Raw genomic sequence first — 17738 nt, 5'->3', positions numbered from 1 at the left:
TTGGTAGCATCCAGATTTTAAACCATCACAAGCAAATAAATTTTCCTTTGATTCTTTTGACATTGGACAGCTTATACACATCATCCTGAAACATTTTCTTACCAGATTGTGCAGCTATATGATACATCACCTGAATTTTTATTTAAAAAATGTTTTACCATGGAATGAAATAAACCTTAAATATAAAACTCTATAGCAACAGAGAATGTCTTGTAGAGGTTTCTCATTATTTCCAGCTAGATCCAAATGAAACCTAATGATACTCAACAGATCCAAAATGCTGAAATCATATTTGAGGTGATAGTGGTGGGAGGAGGAAGAATTACCAAAGGAAACTAAACAAGATAATGCTGTAACATCTTGAAAGCTGATCAAAGTTCAGAAAAAAAAGACCCATGTAAAATTCCAAAGGAAATAAGAAAGAAGGTAAGAGAACATTTCATCAAGACAGTATATTTACACCATCTGGAAGCACATGGAGAATTATTTATTTTATTTATTTAATTAGATTTGTATACCGCTCTTTCCCGAAGGACTCAGGGCGGTTTACAGGGTAATTAAAACAAAAAATACTAAAGTTTAAAACGATTAAAAAAAAATTACAACAGTCCCTGAAAAAGTAAAAGCCCCCAATTAAAATTAAAATTAAAATTCTCAGCCTGGGCCAGAGAGCTCGAAGAGCCAGGTCTTCAGGTCCCAATGGAATGAACGGAGGTCGGGGGCAGACCTCAGCTCCACGGGCAGCTGGTTCCAGAGGGCAGGCGCACCCACTGAGAAGGCCCTCCCCCTGGGTGTTACCCGCCAGCAATCTTTTACCGGCAGCACCCTGAGAAGGCCCTCTCTGTGGGAGCACACTGGACGAAGGGAATGTGATGCTGGCAGCAGGTGTTCCCTCAGATATCCCGGACCCAAGCCATTTAGGGCTTTATAGGTCATTACCAGCACCTATATTATATGAAAGCCAGGAAAATTGCACGTAAATCTGGTATGCAATTAAACAATAGAGAGGCCCCTGAGACCTCTAAAGACTTAATTGTTAATCCCCATTAATCAACATTCAAGATAACCCCTATATTTTGCAATACAAACAGTTAATTGTTAATATCCATTCAGTAGCGTTCAAAATAGTCCCTATATTTTGCAATACCTTTGTCACTTCCATAGTAGTAGAAAACTGTTCGACTCAAAGCACACCAACGTTTTTGCCACTCAAAGCCAAGGAAACTGTGATCTGCAATTAAAATAATTCACACAGATTTTTACAACAAAACTTATTAATTACAAACAGACCAAAATAAGCAATTCATGATGTGCAATTGGAAAAGATACGTTCTGGTGCAAATATGAATATAGGCAAGGACTGCCAAAAGTAAAGATTATTCTTCACCCACTTTGGCACCTACCCCGGATACATTTCTCTCACATCTTCAAACTGATCTTACATAGATATTTGAAATGTTTAAGGAGATCCTGTACTGGGCACAGGATAAACTGTGATTTTTGAGCTCTTTTCCAACTCTACATTTGAATGATTATATGATAATGCATAAGAGAATGTATATATCCAATTCAGAGGCTCTGAAGCTTAAGTTGCATATACTGTATACATATTATTTCCCTTTTTTCATTTTCAAAATTCTTAAATGTTCCATTTTCATCAGGACCAATAAATTATTTTTACTGTTGTAAGATATTATTTTTCATTTTATAAACTTCTAGCGATATGCATGATCTTATTATCTCAAGAATGTGGCTAATAATAGCAGCATCCATTGTTTAGCATTGAATGAACAATGTGTTTTTTCAAAATGTTTTTTTTTAAATTATGATGAAATAATGGTATGATAGAAAAGCTATTGTAATTGAATCTAAGATCTACATTACAGAGCCAAGACATTTCTCTTGTCTTTGGAATCAAGAATAATATGCTTGGTTGGATAGTTGGTTGTTGGTTTGCTTTTGGGTCCAATTCAAGGTATTGGTTATCATGTTTTAAAGTTCTATAAAGCATGGAAACCAGATTATCTGAGGAACTGTCTTGTCCCAATGGATTGGCCCACAACACATTTTTTCCAGTATAAGGAGCATGCTACAGATCCCATTGATTAAAGATTTTCAGCTGATGAGTTCTAGAAGAATAGCATTTTCTGCCATGTCTCCATTCTCTTTGGAATACCTTGCCAACAAAGGCAAGATCTGCCCCCATCTGCTTGGCCTTCCAGAAAAACATTAAAACCTGGCTCTGCTGGTTGGCTTGGGGCCCTGTTGGGAGCACTTTATGTTGGAGGTGGCTGGTGGACTAATAGGGAGGATGCCACCACTGTGCCATTCTTGCTCTGGCTTTTCCAGTTTTATATCTAATCTTGTTAATATTTCAATAATTATTATTTTAATTGTACTCTACCCAGAATTGCTTTTTACAATGAGATGGGTGGCATATAAACTTAATGAATAAAATAAAATACATAAAATACAACCGTGATGATCCCTGAAGTTAAGGGGCAGGGAGTAAAAATAGTAACAACAAACTTCTCTTGTCCATGGTGCTCAGATACAACGAAGCTATACTCCCAGCAAGAAATGTTCATTATATTTCCACCTATATTTTTAATTATGGTTAAATTCTTTCAATATTTTCCAAAATAAGTGAATCATTTGCCTCTGGAAACAAAATGATTGCAAGTACTACAAAAATTTAAAGTATTATTTCTATCACCTTTTTTTAATTTACCTTTTCTACGTTTTTCCAAATATCCAGATACTGAAACAAATGGAAGATCTTGTGCCGCAATAGGAAGAAACTGATGTCCTGGAAAGAGAAAGGGACATACAGAACAATTTTTTCAAGCACTATGAAATAATCTCCTACTGGATAAAAATATATACTAACTAATGACTGTACGTTTGGTTTATATGAATATAGAAATTAGTAGTTTATATTCATTAGCACACATTAAACTGGGCTACAAAATAGTTAAAATTTACTGAAGCATTTACTTTGTTCGAGTTCCTTTTCTTTGGTATAGTCAGAAGGATTGTTTATTTAGTAGAACATGGAACATTAATCAGTTAAGAAAATCATCTGCTTTTACCATTAAGAAAATTAATGCTGCAGCACAGACACTTCTGTTCAAGATTCCAGGCAGTCAGCCATACCTCTGTCTAGGATAATGTTATTTCTTTCTCTCCATCATTCCCTCCCAACAATCAAAAAGATCTCTCTGGCCTCTAAGTTTTTGCAGCCTTCATTAGGCAATATTATATTTTCTCCACATATTTTAAGTACAATTAAACTCCCCAAATTTAAAATCAATCATAGTTGCCAGATCTTTCTCAAGTATCATCCACAATTAGTCAATCTCATAAATTTAGTTGAATGTGTTTTTTAAAAATTCAGCTGTCATTTTCCTAGTTGTAGGAAATTGTTAATACCCATTTCAGGCTTTTATGTAAAGCGCAATTATTTATTAGAGGTGGCAGATGTATAGAATTTTAATGAGCTATTTTGAATGCCCTATGAGAAGAATGAGGGTATAAAATTACACACACACACACACACACACACACACACACACACACACACACGTATATGTGTGTGTGTGTATGTATGTATACACACTGGACCTAAACATATTTTTAGCATTGCTCTTTCAATTGCATTTATTATAATTATTAAATTTAGAAAGACAAGTTCATATTGTTTTATTTTTGCTCAATATCAGCTCTCTTATAAGCATAACCTAACTGTCAAGAATGGCTATATAACAGAGTTCCCAATCTTTCCGGCTTTATGGACCAGTAAGAGGGGAAGAGAGGATGGTTTGAAGCCCACCATTCACGCAAACTGAGCACACATGCACGCACTGACCCACTGCTCGTGCAAGTAGGGATGCACACATGCATGCACTTGTTCACAATTTCAAAAGCCCAGTTCTGAACAGTTCAAGGCCCGGTAGGGGGTCATGACTCAGGGTTGCGGACTCCATCTATAGAAGACCCTTAAAGAGCAACCATAAAGTTGAGATCAAGATTCCTCATTTATGACAAGGCATAGATTTATTCCAGTTTGAAGCAGACTTAGATATTTCCGAAGCTTCCAACTCTCTCTCTAGATTAGGAATGAGTAAACATTGATCCCCTTAAGAATCCTATGTATGTTGACATTAATGAACACCTGACAATTGCTAATTTACACCATTATAATACTCCAATAGCTGAACCTGGCTATATTCGTTGGTTGCGTGTTTCCTACATATTAACAAATACTACAAATAATTGAACAGTAATTAATTTCCTCTCTTTAGTTCCCATATGCTCATTTCTACATCACAGTAGTTAACAGAACCCATAGCACTGATTTCAAAGGATCAGATGGAGTAAACTACAAAGCCGGCAATTATCCAACTGTCAGCCTTTTACAATGATTACCAAGAGCTCTTGGCATCAAGGACCAGCTTGGCACTGGGCAATATGAATCATCATTTCTCAGCATGACACAATAGGCAATCATGTTACTCACAGCATCATCTGAAGGCCTTTGGGCTACTGGAGAAAAATTAATATGGAAAAGACTGGGAAATCTAGAGAGTACTCTGTCCAGTCCAGAAATATTATCTGTAAAGAGACTAAAGGCTTCTTTGGACAATCTGTTACAGGGAAATCTCGTTTCCAAAATGTCATAGCAGTATTATTTAGCACAAAATATGTCCTTTGCTTATTCACACTGATGCTGTGATAGTACATCACCCTTCATTTCTTGTCTTCACTTTTCCTAATTTCTAAGTAAACTGTTTTCTCCCTTCCTTGTTATGAGTTTATATCAGGAGTCCTTGTTAAATTTCTGTATTCCCTAATTTATTGATTCAGTTATTCCACTACAGAAATTACCTGGGAAGCTACTGAAGAGCTATATCATTAAATATAGCAACGGGGTATTAAAAACAGAATACTAAAAACCAGTTATCTGCTAAAATAACTAGTTAAAAACAAGACAAGAGACACAAAAACATGCATTATTTTTACATGATTTTTTTAAAAAATTCATCTGACACCAAGAAGACTATGGGTGAGACCTGTATTAGTGATGATTGGGTAGATACATTGACACTTGTGTAACTTAAAATATTTGTAGCCAACGAATTCCAGTAATTCCAATCGGTGTACTCCAAGTTTAATTAATTTGGGATTTAAAACTGGAAAAATGGCATTTGTAAAACTTTACTGAGAATTTGTCTATAATATTGGAGTCCTTTTGTGAGCCATTTTAAGATAGTCAGCTGTACATCATATTACCACATTTCAAATTATAATTAATCAAAATTACTTGCTGTCTAGTGCAAAAAGTCAGATTTTGACTTTCCCCTTTCTGAGCTTTCTTTTATGTTTCATAACACACAAAGGATTATCTACAAGTTTACTTTCCTTAACTGTTTATTAAATTCAATTAGTAGCATTTATGATAAAGACCGGTGTATCCTGCCAGCATAACATAACCAGGCTTCAAGGCAAAGCCTACTTCTGATTAACAAGTGTTTAGAAGTTTCACCATACCACAATATTGTCCATTCTTGCTTGGATTGATGAGATGGGCAATATAATCCAAAATATCTAGAGGATATCACGCTGGGGAAGGCTGCCTTAAAAATGATTGCCATATCTTAGAAAGAAAAAGTATTTATTAGCTGAACATTTTAGAAGTACTGTATATAAAAATCTACAAGAAAGCAGAATAATCTAGTGGTAATTCTTGAGTTATGAAGGCAGCTGGGGCCATAATTTCCTTCGCTAAGCAAAACATTCATAAAATGTCATTTGACCATATAACATAGAGATAGCAATACTCCAGTTGCTATCATAACTCCAAGACTCCCAGATTATTAAGCAAAGATGTCACAGGATTGTGATGTGAGAAGAGACAAGATTTCTAGGCAAGGGGGTCATCAGGCAAGAGCTATGGGTGGGAAGCTAGACAGACTTCATGGATAGGTGCTATGGAATGTGGGCAGGTGGATGAAAAAGTAATGAGAATAGAATAGAATAGAATAGAATAGAATAGAATAGAATAGAATAGAATAGAATAGAATAGAATAGAATAGAATAGAATAGAATAGAATAGAATAGAATAGAATAGAATAGAATAGAATAGAATAGAATAGAATAATAGAATAGAGCTGGAAGGGACCTTGGAGGTCTTCTAGTCTAGCCCCCTGTTCAAGCAGGAGGACCTATACCATCTCAGACAAGTGACTGTCTAGCCCAGGGGTGTCAAACTCAATTTCATTGAGGGCCACATCAGCACTGCAGTTGCCCTCAGGGGGCCAGGTGGGTATGGCCTGGGTGGGCGTGGCCTACTGGGTGGGCGTGGCTAAAGTGCGTATGGCCTACTGGGTGGGCATGGCCAGCTCTACCTCATTCGCATCAAGAGTGCCTATGGGGCCTGGGCAGGAGTGGGACAGATCTGAGGGTCTCTGGCAGAAGGAGGGTCTCTGGGCCAGGGCCAAGGCAGTGGGGGCCATTCCCTCACTGTTTCCAGGATGGCTTTGCGGGCCGCATAAAACCACTTCGCAGGCCGGATCTGGCTCCCGGGCCTTGTGTTTGACATGTCTGGTCTAGCCTCTTTTTAAAAATCTCCAGTGATAGAGCACCCATGATTTCTGAAAGCAAGCTGTTCCACTGGTTAATTGTCCTCACTGTCAGGAAGTTTCTCCTTAATTCCAGCTTGCTTCTCTCTTTGATCAGTTTCCAACCATTGTTTCTTGTCCTGCCCTCTGAGGCTTTGGTGAATAACGTGATCCCCTCTTCTTGGTGGCAGCTCCTCAAATACTGGGATACTGCTATCATGTCTCCCCTATTTCTTCTTTTCTTTAGACTAGCCAAACCCAAGTCCTGCATCCATTCTTCGTATGTTTTAGTCTCTAGGCCTTTAAACATCTTAGTTGCTTTTCTCTGAATTTTTTTCCAAACTCTCAATGTTTTTTTAGTGATATGGTGACCAAAATTGGCTGCAATATTCCAGGTGTGGTCTTACTAGGCTTTTATAAAGCGGTACTAATACTCCACGTGATCTTGATTCTATGCCTCTGTTTATACAACCCAGGATAGTATTAGTCTTTTTGGTGGCTGCTGCACACTCCTGGCTCATAGTCAAGTGATCGTCCACTAAGACTCCAAAGTCCCTCTCACACTTACTGTTTTTGAGCCAGGTTTTGCCCAATCTGTACTTGTACCTTTGATTTTTCCTGCCTAAATGTAAAACTTTACTTTTCTCCACAATGAAACTCATTTTATTGGATAGGGCCCATTGTTCAAGTTTGTCAAGATCTTTTTGGATCCTTAGTTTGTCTTCTGGGGTGTTGGCTACTCCTGCCAGTTTGGTGTCATCTGCAAATTTGATGAGTTCCCTTTCAATTCCCTTATCAATTCCCTTACTGGGCCTAAGACAGAGCTTTGTGGTACCCCACTACTTACTTCTCTCCATGTGGATGTACTACCATTGAGGACTACTCACTGAGTACAGTTTGCCAGCCAGCTACAAATCCATCTGGTGGTGATGTTGTCTCTTCCATCTTTTTCTAGCTTACTGAAATCTAAGTATACTATGTCCACAGCATTTCACTGGTTTACTAGTTTAGTCACTTTATCCAAGAACGAAATAAGATTGGTTTGGCATGATCTGTTTTTAACAAACCCGTGCTGGCTACTAGTTATAACTTTTGTTTGCTTCTAGTTGTTCGCAGATCTGATTTTTGATTATCTTTTCTAGGATCTTCCCAGGTATTGATGTTAAACGGATTGGTCCTGGGTCCATTTTTTTCCCTTTCTTGAAGATGAGAACCACATCAGCCCTTTTCCAATCCTCAGGTACTTTCCCGCTGCTCCAGGATTTATGAAAGATGTGGTGCAATGGTTCTGAGACAACATCTGCCAGCTTCTTCAGAACTCTGGGATGTAATCTGTCAGGTCCTAGTGATTTATATTTGTCAAGGTCGAATAGGTGTTCTCTTACCATTTTCTTGTTAGTTTTAATTTTTGTTTGGAATGGAAATGACCTGCAGGACCGATATGCAGTCTTCTTACTTTGCTTGTGGGAAACTAGTAGGGAAGCTTGCAAACTGTAATCACATGATCATGGGATGCTGCAACCAACATAATTGGTTGCAGCCAGTTTCCAAGCATCTGAATCACTAGTTACTGAGTATTGCAAAATGACTGCAGAGTATACATCAAAATAATAACAGAGTATGCAGAGTATGCATCAAAATAATAACAGCTCTAAAATAAGTGCAAAAAGATGTTTCATATTTCATTTTTAAAAGATAGCATGCTATTGGGTTATGAGATGCATTTGACAGTGCATTATATTACTTAAAAGCTATTGTAAAAGCTAAATTATCATAGTAAAGACTATTTGAGGGTTGTAAGATGATTATTCATTTGGGAAGCAGATGCAACTCTTCAACAAGATGCTTGGTGAGAAACTTACTGGGGGGAAAAGGTGTGAAAAACATGTAGGTGCACTGGAAAGAACTGCTGTATTGGAGGATGGAATATAGAGGGAGGGAAGGAGGGAGGGAGAGACTGGATTTCAGAACTATTCCATGACATTTTCAAATACAGCACTTGGTAATTGGTAATGGAGCATTCCGTTCACTGCCTTGGGCTCATACATAAACACTGCAAACATGCATTTTTTTTATCAACTATAGATTCCCACTTTCATATTCTTCCATAATAACTTGAATGAAAAATCCATGTCATGCATTCTGGCATGCATTTACAGTAACTCCATTATGCTTAATTAAATCTATATCTTAATTTGCCTGCACAACACCACTTCATCCAGATCTATCACATATTCCCCCCTTTTACTTACAAAGATTCACAACATATATATATATATATATATATATATATATATATATATATATATATATATATATATATATATATATATATATATAATTTCTAAACACAATTGTTAATTCTTCTTGTTTATCATTCATATCTTTTATGTTCTCAGTTATAATTTTCCATATGCCATGGTGGTTATCAAACTGGCCTCAGAATACTGACTTCTGTTGCTTCAAGGCTTTCATATTTGTTTAGTAAAACAAAAATAATGCTAAGTTACTAGCTTTACTCACACCTATGCTACCTTCAGACTTTTCTGCTTAAGGTAAGGACAGTGTTAAGACAGTTTTTTTACTTTGTTGTTGTTAGTTACGAAGTCGTGTCCGACCCATCGCGACCCTATGGACAATGTTCCTCCAGGCCTTCCTGTCCTCTACCATCTTCTGGAGTCCATTTAAGCTCACGCCTACTGCTTCAGTGACTCCATCCAGCCACCTCATTCTCTGTCGTCCCCTTCTTCTATTGCCCTCAATCTTTCCCAGCATTAGGCTCTTCTCCAGTGAGTCCTTCCTTCTCATTAGATGGCCAAAGTATTTGAGTTTTAGCTTCAGGATCTGGCCTTCTAAAGAGCAGTCAGGGTTGATCTCCTCTAGGACTGACCGGTTTGATCGCCTTGCAGTCCAAGGGACTCGCAGGAGTCTTCTCCAGCACCATAGTTCAAAGGCTTCAATTCTTTGGCGCTCAGCCTTTCTTATGGTCCAGCTTTCACTGCCATACATTGCAACTGGGAAGACCATAGCCTTGACTATACGTACTTTTGTTGACAGGGTGATGTCTCTGCTTTTTAGTGTGCTGTCTAGATTTGCCATGGCTTTCCTCCCCAGGAGCAAGCGTCTTTTAATTTCTTGGCTACAGTCCCCATCTGCAGTGATCTTGGAGCCCAGGAAAATAAAATCTGTCACTACCTCCATTTCTTCCCCATCTATTTGCCAGGAATTGAGAGGGCCAGATGCCATGATCTTGGTTTTCTTAATGTTTAGTTTCAACCCACATTTTGCACTCTCCTTCTTCACTCGCAACAAGAGGCTCTTTAGTTCCTCTTCACTTTCTGCCATTAGAGTGGTATCATCTGCATATCTTAGGTTGTTGATGTTTCTTCCGGCAATCTTAATTCCAACTTTTGATTCATCTAGCCCTGCCTTTCTCATGATGTGCTCTGCATATAAGTTAAATAGGCAAGGCGACAGTATACAGCCTTGCCGGACTCCTTTCCCAATTTTGAACCAATCAGTGGTTCCGTGTCCAGTTCTCACTGTTGCTTCTTGGCCTACATATAGGTTTCTCAAGAGACAAATAAGATGGTCTGGTATGCCCATCTCTTTAAGAACTTGCCAGAGTTTGTTATGATCCACACAATCAAAGGCTTTAGCATAGTCAATGAAGCAGAAGTAGATGTTTTTCTGGAACTCTCTAGCTTTCTCCATGATCCAGCGTATGTTAGCAATTTGATCTCTAGTTCCTCTGCCTCTTCGAAATCCTGCCTGTACTTCTGGTAGTTTTTTTACTAGTATGCTACAAATATAACCAAAGGCCATTATTACTCTAGCCATGCTTATACTATTGTATATAAAGCAGAATCTAGTGGTGACCTTTCAGACCAAAATAGCATTGCCTCATCCCTCTAATTATGGGATATGTAGCTCAGTGGCACACATTCAAAATATGATATTCTGACGTTTGGTGGAAACTATTTTTATTTATGAAAAAAGACTAATTAAAACAGTTCTGTTAAGAGTGAAAGAGTTTAGATGAGAGACACAAAACAATATGTTCAAAATATAAAGGCAAAATTTATGTGAAGATAAATGTTCACTGGCATATAGCTCCTATTTGTAGTTCAGAAATTGCGGTTTCAGCAAGCAAAACTTACAGATGTGAATCTAGCCAATATGCCTAACTTTTATCCTGTCAAATTTTCAAAAACTGCATAATGGATTATTAATAATAGGCTTCTAAAATCTATTCTGCATGGATAACACAAAACTGTCTGGTTATTAAATTTTGGAAAACCTTTATTAAAGCATTATATGCTTTGTTAGCAAATGGCTTTATCCTGCAGTTTCAAAATGGTTAAATTATAAAGTTACATAAAATAGCTATTGCTTTTAAAAAAATAAGCACATGACAATGTTCTCTTTTGACACATTAAAGTTAGTAAAAAAAATTATAAGAGTTTTTATTGAATTTTATAGGGTTAGGAAGAGGATACAACCAGGGTAAGGATCAGGATTTGGGATGGGGTTAGGGTCGGGATTGGGGTAGGAACGGCGTTGGGAACAACTTTGGGGTTGCACCCCCCCCCCAGTAACATTTTCAAGCTTTAGCAAACAGACTATTGTCCGGATACATATGTTCAATTAACACTAATTAATATAACAGTAAATAGCTATAATATATATGCTAAACGATAATCATAAACAGTATCAATTAGTCAATACATATCATTCTCCTTACTAATATATATTCAAAATAACATATCACATTCATTTCTTGCTAGTTCGTTTTCCTAACCATTGGTAAAATGTATCCCATGTTTTAAAATAAATTGAATCCTCTTTCTCTTTAATCTCTAAGGTTAATCTGTCCATTTCTGCAAAATTTTCTTGATTAAAATCTCCTCAGTTGGTAAGTTTTCATTTTTTCAGTATTGGGCAAATGCTATTCTTGCTGCTGTTAATACATGCAATATTAGATAGTCATTCTCCTTCTCATACTTAGCTTCCAATATTCCTAACAGAAACAGTTCTGGTTTATTCAACCTGTATTTTAGTCATCTTTTCCAACTATGTATGCATCTTAAGCCAGAACCTTTTCACTTTAGGGCATACCCACCAGATATGGTAGTAAGTACCTGGCCTTTGTTTACATTTCCAACAATTATTCGAAGTATTTTTAAACATTTTAGCTAATCTTACTGGTGTCATATGCCATCTATAAAACATTTTATACAAATTTTCTTTATATGAAACTGCTTTAGTCAATTTAATATTTCTATCCCATAATTTTTGCCAGTCTTCCAAATCTATAGAATATCCAAAGTTTTTTGCTCATGTTACCATTATATCTTTTACTTGTTCTTCTTTCATGTTCAAGTTTAGCAGAAACCTGAAAAGTTTCTTAATCAGGTTTTCGTCTGTTTAATCTATACTAAACTACCTGAGTGGTTTTCAACAATGGAAGCTTTTGCTTACCCAAACTTAATTAACTATGACAAAGTCGTTACCTACAAAGATATTCTAGATAAGGAAGGGAAACTGAAAGACAGACAAGATTTACATCGACAAGGTATTGTTAGCATGGTGGCCATATTTGCAAATTCAAACAAGATATAGAAAAGATGCAAAGACAATGGAATTTTATAAAGGACAGACAGAATTTGATCAAATATTATTATCAAATATTATTAAAAACAGACAAAAACCTGATTAAGTTAGTAAATTTTTAAAGGGAAATTGCCTACAAAAATCCACCAATAGAAACAATAAACATTGTTTCTATACACAGCACAAACTTTGCTTTCTTCATTCTGAAAAGCAAATCAGTAATCAATATTCTTAGAAGCACTAATCCTTTGCAAAAATCACCAGTTTAGTGATTGAAGAGTTTGCTCCATCTACACAGCTAATCCCTCCTTATTTGTTTGGGTCTTCTATTAATTTCAGCCACTTACAATGGGAGCAATGTCAGATTAATATATCTCCACATGCTACACATGTCTTGACAACCAACAAACCATACTATTGTCAGGATAATCTCTACAAACACAGGGAATTTTGTTAGCAAGTCAGAAGGCAACATTCACAAATCAAACATTTATAAATAAGTGTAATGTAAAATAACAGCTTCCCAGCTCCCCTATCTCACATACCAATAAGCTAATACCTCAATGTTATATTTTTCCAACCTTCACAAATAAAGTTAAAACCCCTCCAGTTAAAAAGACTTCACTTTCACAAAGTTATACTTTTTTCCTGACACATAGGAAATGGAAAAGCATGTTTAAGATATGTTTTAAAAGTTTAATTACCGGTACATTAAAATCCTGGAAATCCTAAATCCTAAAATCCATTTTTGTTGCCAAAAATATTAATGCAGAGAGGATAAGTTTATTTTTAAAAAACGTACTTTAGATTACCTTTTCTAATTTGTTTAAACACATTTTATATGTGACATTTATTTCAAAACCAATCCAGTCTCTTTAATTTTATAACTCTATTGCTGTCTATCAGACTGTTGCCTAAGAAACTTACATGAAATTGTCTGCACAGAAATCAGGACTCAAAAACAAAGAAATATCTTTTTTTAAAATCTTCACTGATAGAAAAGTATATGCTATAAAACATAATAACAAAGTATGGAATCCTGAGAATAGAACTTGAGATATATAAAACTGAAAAGGAACATCTATAGAACTGCCTTTCCTAGATTGGACATCCTCTAGTTTTGCAGATTAAAACTCTAGAATTCCCCAAGACATTAAAGCAGGGGTCCTCAACCCCCGGTCCATGGACCGGTACCAGGCCACAGCATACCACCAACCGGTCCACACAAACAAAGCACCATCCGCAGGAAGCAGGCAGCACACAAAACCATGCCCCACCGGTCCATGGAAAAATGTAACTGGTCCCTGGTGCCCAAAAGATTGGGGACCTGTGCTCTAAAGCATAGTTTTTCAGCCTTGGCAAATTTATGATGTGTGGACTTGAACTCCTAGAATCCCCCAGCCATCCTGGGTTTGGTCCACAGTTCTTAAAGTTGCCAAGGTTGAGAATTACTGCTTCTAAAGAGATCTATATAGGAGGAAATGTATTCTACAGTATCACATTGTCATGTGGGCTCTATTAATCTACACTTTGCTTTTTCAACCTAGTAATCTTCTTTTGAAAAAATGTGGAAACAGTATAGTCTTCACCCCACCCCTTAGTCTACTAAGTTGTCATATGGGTTACAGATGATTCCATACATTTAGAATTGAGGGAGGGTGATAGCTAAAAAAGCAGAAGAAAGATGCAAATATGATTGGAAAGCAGCTGGAGAGTTGAGCTTTCTATTTTATCCTGAAGAAAGAAGAGATAAAAAAAGAAAGTACTTCAATAGAATAGAATAAAATAGAATAGAATAGAATAGAATAGAATAGAATAGAATAGAATAGAATAGAATAGAATAGAATAGAATAGAATAGAATAGAATAGAATAGAATAGAATAGAATAGAATAGAATAGAATAATAACTTTATTGTCACCTTGAATGTACACTTATCAACATACATTACAATGAAATTTTGTTGCATGCAGCTCTCAAAGGGTCACCACCTCTGATATACACTACATAAATATGATAAAAATAAATAAATACAGAATTGTGCATATACCCACAGAGAAACAACAGTCTAGTTCAGGTTATGTATACATGTGCATGGCAAGAAAAATGATTTACCAGATAGATGGCATAGGGAGCAAAGCTATTACAGAGTTGGGTAGTCCTGCTAGAAATACTTTGAAATCTCCTCCCAGAGGGGAGCAACAGAAAGAGACTGTAAAGTGGGTGTGTGGGGTCTCTAAGAATGCTTTGAGCTCTAAGCACATAGCACTTATAAGCAGCATCCTCAATACCAGGAAGCGAGCTTCCTATGATCTTCTCGTCTGTCCTTACCAATCTCTATATGAACTTTCTATCTGAGGCACTGCTGCCACCAAACCAGACAGTGATGCAGTTTATTAAAATGCTTTCAATCGTGTCTCTGTAAAAAGTGGCCAGGACAGAAGGAGAAAGATGTGCTCTCCTCATCCAACGCAAGAAATGCAGATGCTGGTTTGCACGCTTCACTGAGGATGATGTGTGGAGAGACCAATTCAGACCAATTCAGTTAACTGCACTCCCAGATACGTAATACTGCTGACCACCTCTACAGCTGCATCCTTGATACTGAGTGAAGTATGATTATGCCGGCTCTTTCTAAAATCTACAATGATCTCCTTTGTTTTATCAACATTAAGAACCAGGTTACTTTTATTGCACCAGTCCACCAGAGCCTTCATCTCTTCCCTATAAGCATGTTCATTGTCATCCCAGATAAGACCCACCACTGCAGTGTCGTCTGCATACTTTACAATATGATTCGTAGCAGATTTGGCACAGTAGTTGTGGGTCATCAAGGTGAACAGTAGCAGACTCAGGACACAGCCCTGTGGAGAACCCATACTCGAGGAGATGGAATTGGAAACTTTCTTTCAACTCACACAACCTGGGGTCTATCAATAAGGAAATCAACATCCAATTACATAAAGGAGTATTAAAACCTAATAGGCACAGTTTGTTCACCAGATGCTGAGGGATGATTGTGTTGAATGCTGAACTAAAATCCACAAACAGCATTCACACTTGAGTATTCTTCCCCTCCAGGTACGCTAAGCTAAGATGAAGCACACAGAAAAGTGCATCTTCTACAGAGTGGTTCTTCCGATAGGCAAACCATAATGAGTCAAATGTAGGGGGAAGGCATGAAACCATGTAGTCCTATACCAATCTCTCAAAACACTTCATCATAATGGAAGTGAGTGTAACTGGAAGGTAATCAGTAAGATATGTGATTTTAGTTTTTTGGGGCACTGATACAATGATTGCAGTCTTAAAACATGATGGAACCATGGCCTGATGCAACAAGAGATTGAAGATGTCTATGAGAACAGTGGCCAGCTAGTCAGCACACTCCTTAAGTATTTGCCCAGGTTTATTATCAGGACCCGCAGCTTTCCCAGTTTTGACTTTCCACAGGACCTTCTGAACAGCAGTTGTATCAAACCTGAGCACCTGCTCATCAGGAAGGGGAACAGCCTTCCTAGCTGGAACGTTGTTGTTGCCTCAAACCATCCAAAAAAACATATTTAGCTTGTTTAGAGAGTCTGTGTCACCTTTGCATGTCAGGGAAGCTGCCTTATAATCAGTAACTACCTGAATTTTGCCACATAGTCTCAGATCCATAGGATCTTGAAAGAGATTCTGCACTTTCTGATTATAGGCCCACTTTGCTGATTTTATAACACGCCTCAACTCAGCTCTTGCTATTCTAATTGCTGCCGCATCACCTGATTTGAAAGCGGTGTTTCTCACCTTCAACACTGCATGGACCTTCTGTGACATCCAAGGTTCCTCATTTACTCGCATAATAATAGACTTAAGAACACTGACATCCTCCATACACTTTGGGATATAACAGGAAGTCTTTAGGAATTCCAGGGCCAGAAGGCTTTCTTGCCAGGAGAAAGTCAAGGAAACATTCTGGCCCTGAAATAACTAAAGATTTTCTTTACAGGATCAAATTTCCAACCCTTGTGCACGGAGAAAGGTTACTTTACTCCATGCACAGCATGGCACAGTCTGACTCTGAGTAATTCAACTTTTGATCAGGCCTGATAAAGGTGAATCTGAAAGCTGCACAGCAGAAACCAGAGGTGTTTTTTTTAACTGTTTACTGGCATCCACCTGAATTTCTTTTACTCCCTTATTTGAAAATGAAGCTTTTATGAAAAAACAAGCAAGAGGTAAGTTAAACTTTCCAGCAATTCTGTATTAGTATTGCAACCTTTGTAATCCTTCCATGTGCATACTATATGTTACTATATATGTTTAGTAGTGCAGACATATGGATGTACTTTCCTTTGTCCTAGAACTGGAAAGCATTTACATTGGCATTAGTCACACTGAACAAAGCATGCCTTTAATGTACATCCGGTGATGCTGCCCTATTCTTTGCAACACTCCTGTGCATAACACTCTTAAGAGAGGTTATTGGCAATTTTCCCTGGCTGAAATTTGATATCACTAGCCACAGGAAAACCTATCACCAATCACCAAACAGAAAGGCTGTCTCTGGTAAAGTCCAGATGCTATATCCAATCAATATTTTTCTAATTTCTTGTTTTCCAAGAGTCTCAACCTATGAAGCTAATGACCACTAGATGGCAGAAAAGAATTTAAGCACAACATACAGTAGAGGTTGCCTAATTTGGGCAACTCAGATGCAGCTGTGTGTTCTTAGAGCAGGAGTTCAAGAAATGAATTTTGGTGTATATGAGAAAAAGATATGTTTGTCCTGGGTACAGTCATATTATTATTTTTTCCCCAAATGATTACTGACTTGCTGAATTATCAACCACTAAGTGGGATCAAGAGAGTTTTTCTCTCTTGTCTGCCATCTAGAAATCATTCAGATTTGTGCAATCAAGATGCAACTGCGGGGAAAGGGCTTTTAAAGAGTTGGACTTTGAGAAGTCACTTGTGTTAAATCATAGCATGCCTACAGCTCTGAATATCCACGGAAGGGGGTAGGGGAATAGGGATACCATGCAGGCTGTGTGAATATGCTCACAGAACAACCATCATAGGAGAGAACATTGTTTGGTCATATTTTGGACTGATTTGTTACACTCGAAAGGAAATTTGGGATTTATAGTTAGCCACATTAACTGGAATACCTCATTTCCATTACATTTAAATTGCAACACAAAAAGAACTGAACCACCATTCAATTTTGCACTATAAAATCACATTAAAATATAATTTGGAATTGTGAAAAATGAATCATCCAAATCTAGATATATAGCAGAACCTTAGCTATAGCAAGAAGAAATAGCCAAGCAAAACAACAAGTGAGGATACTGAAATCTGAGACAAATTGAAAGAAAACTGAAAAATGTCATAAAAAGTATGTGAGGGTGCTTATATTTCTAAAGGTATCTCTCATCAACTAATAAGGCCCATCCCACCTACCAAGGTATCTTTTTCCCTCCAAACTTTAAAAAAGTACTTCTAAAGAAAGTAGAACACGT

At 37.2% G+C, this 17738-nt stretch overlaps 1 protein-coding gene across 1 annotated transcript in view; it reads right to left on the bottom strand.

Moving 5' to 3' along the window:
• SKAP2 (src kinase associated phosphoprotein 2) overlaps positions 1–17738 on the bottom strand; it is a 141039-nt gene that overhangs the window by 52845 nt on the left and 70456 nt on the right. Inside the window, exons 5-6 of the mRNA XM_081343192.1 lie at positions 2732–2809; positions 1148–1231 (exon numbers count right to left, since the gene is read on the bottom strand). Coding sequence (XP_081199318.1) covers positions 1148–1231; positions 2732–2809 — 162 coding nt within the window. The remainder of the gene's footprint in view (positions 1–1147; positions 1232–2731; positions 2810–17738) is intronic.

Source organism: Vipera berus (genome assembly GCF_964194415.1).
Source record: "Vipera berus genome assembly, chromosome: Z".
NCBI lineage: Eukaryota > Metazoa > Chordata > Lepidosauria > Squamata > Viperidae > Vipera > Vipera berus.
The sequence above is the reverse complement of the archived record's forward strand: the minus strand, read 5'-3'. Positions and strand labels throughout refer to the sequence as shown.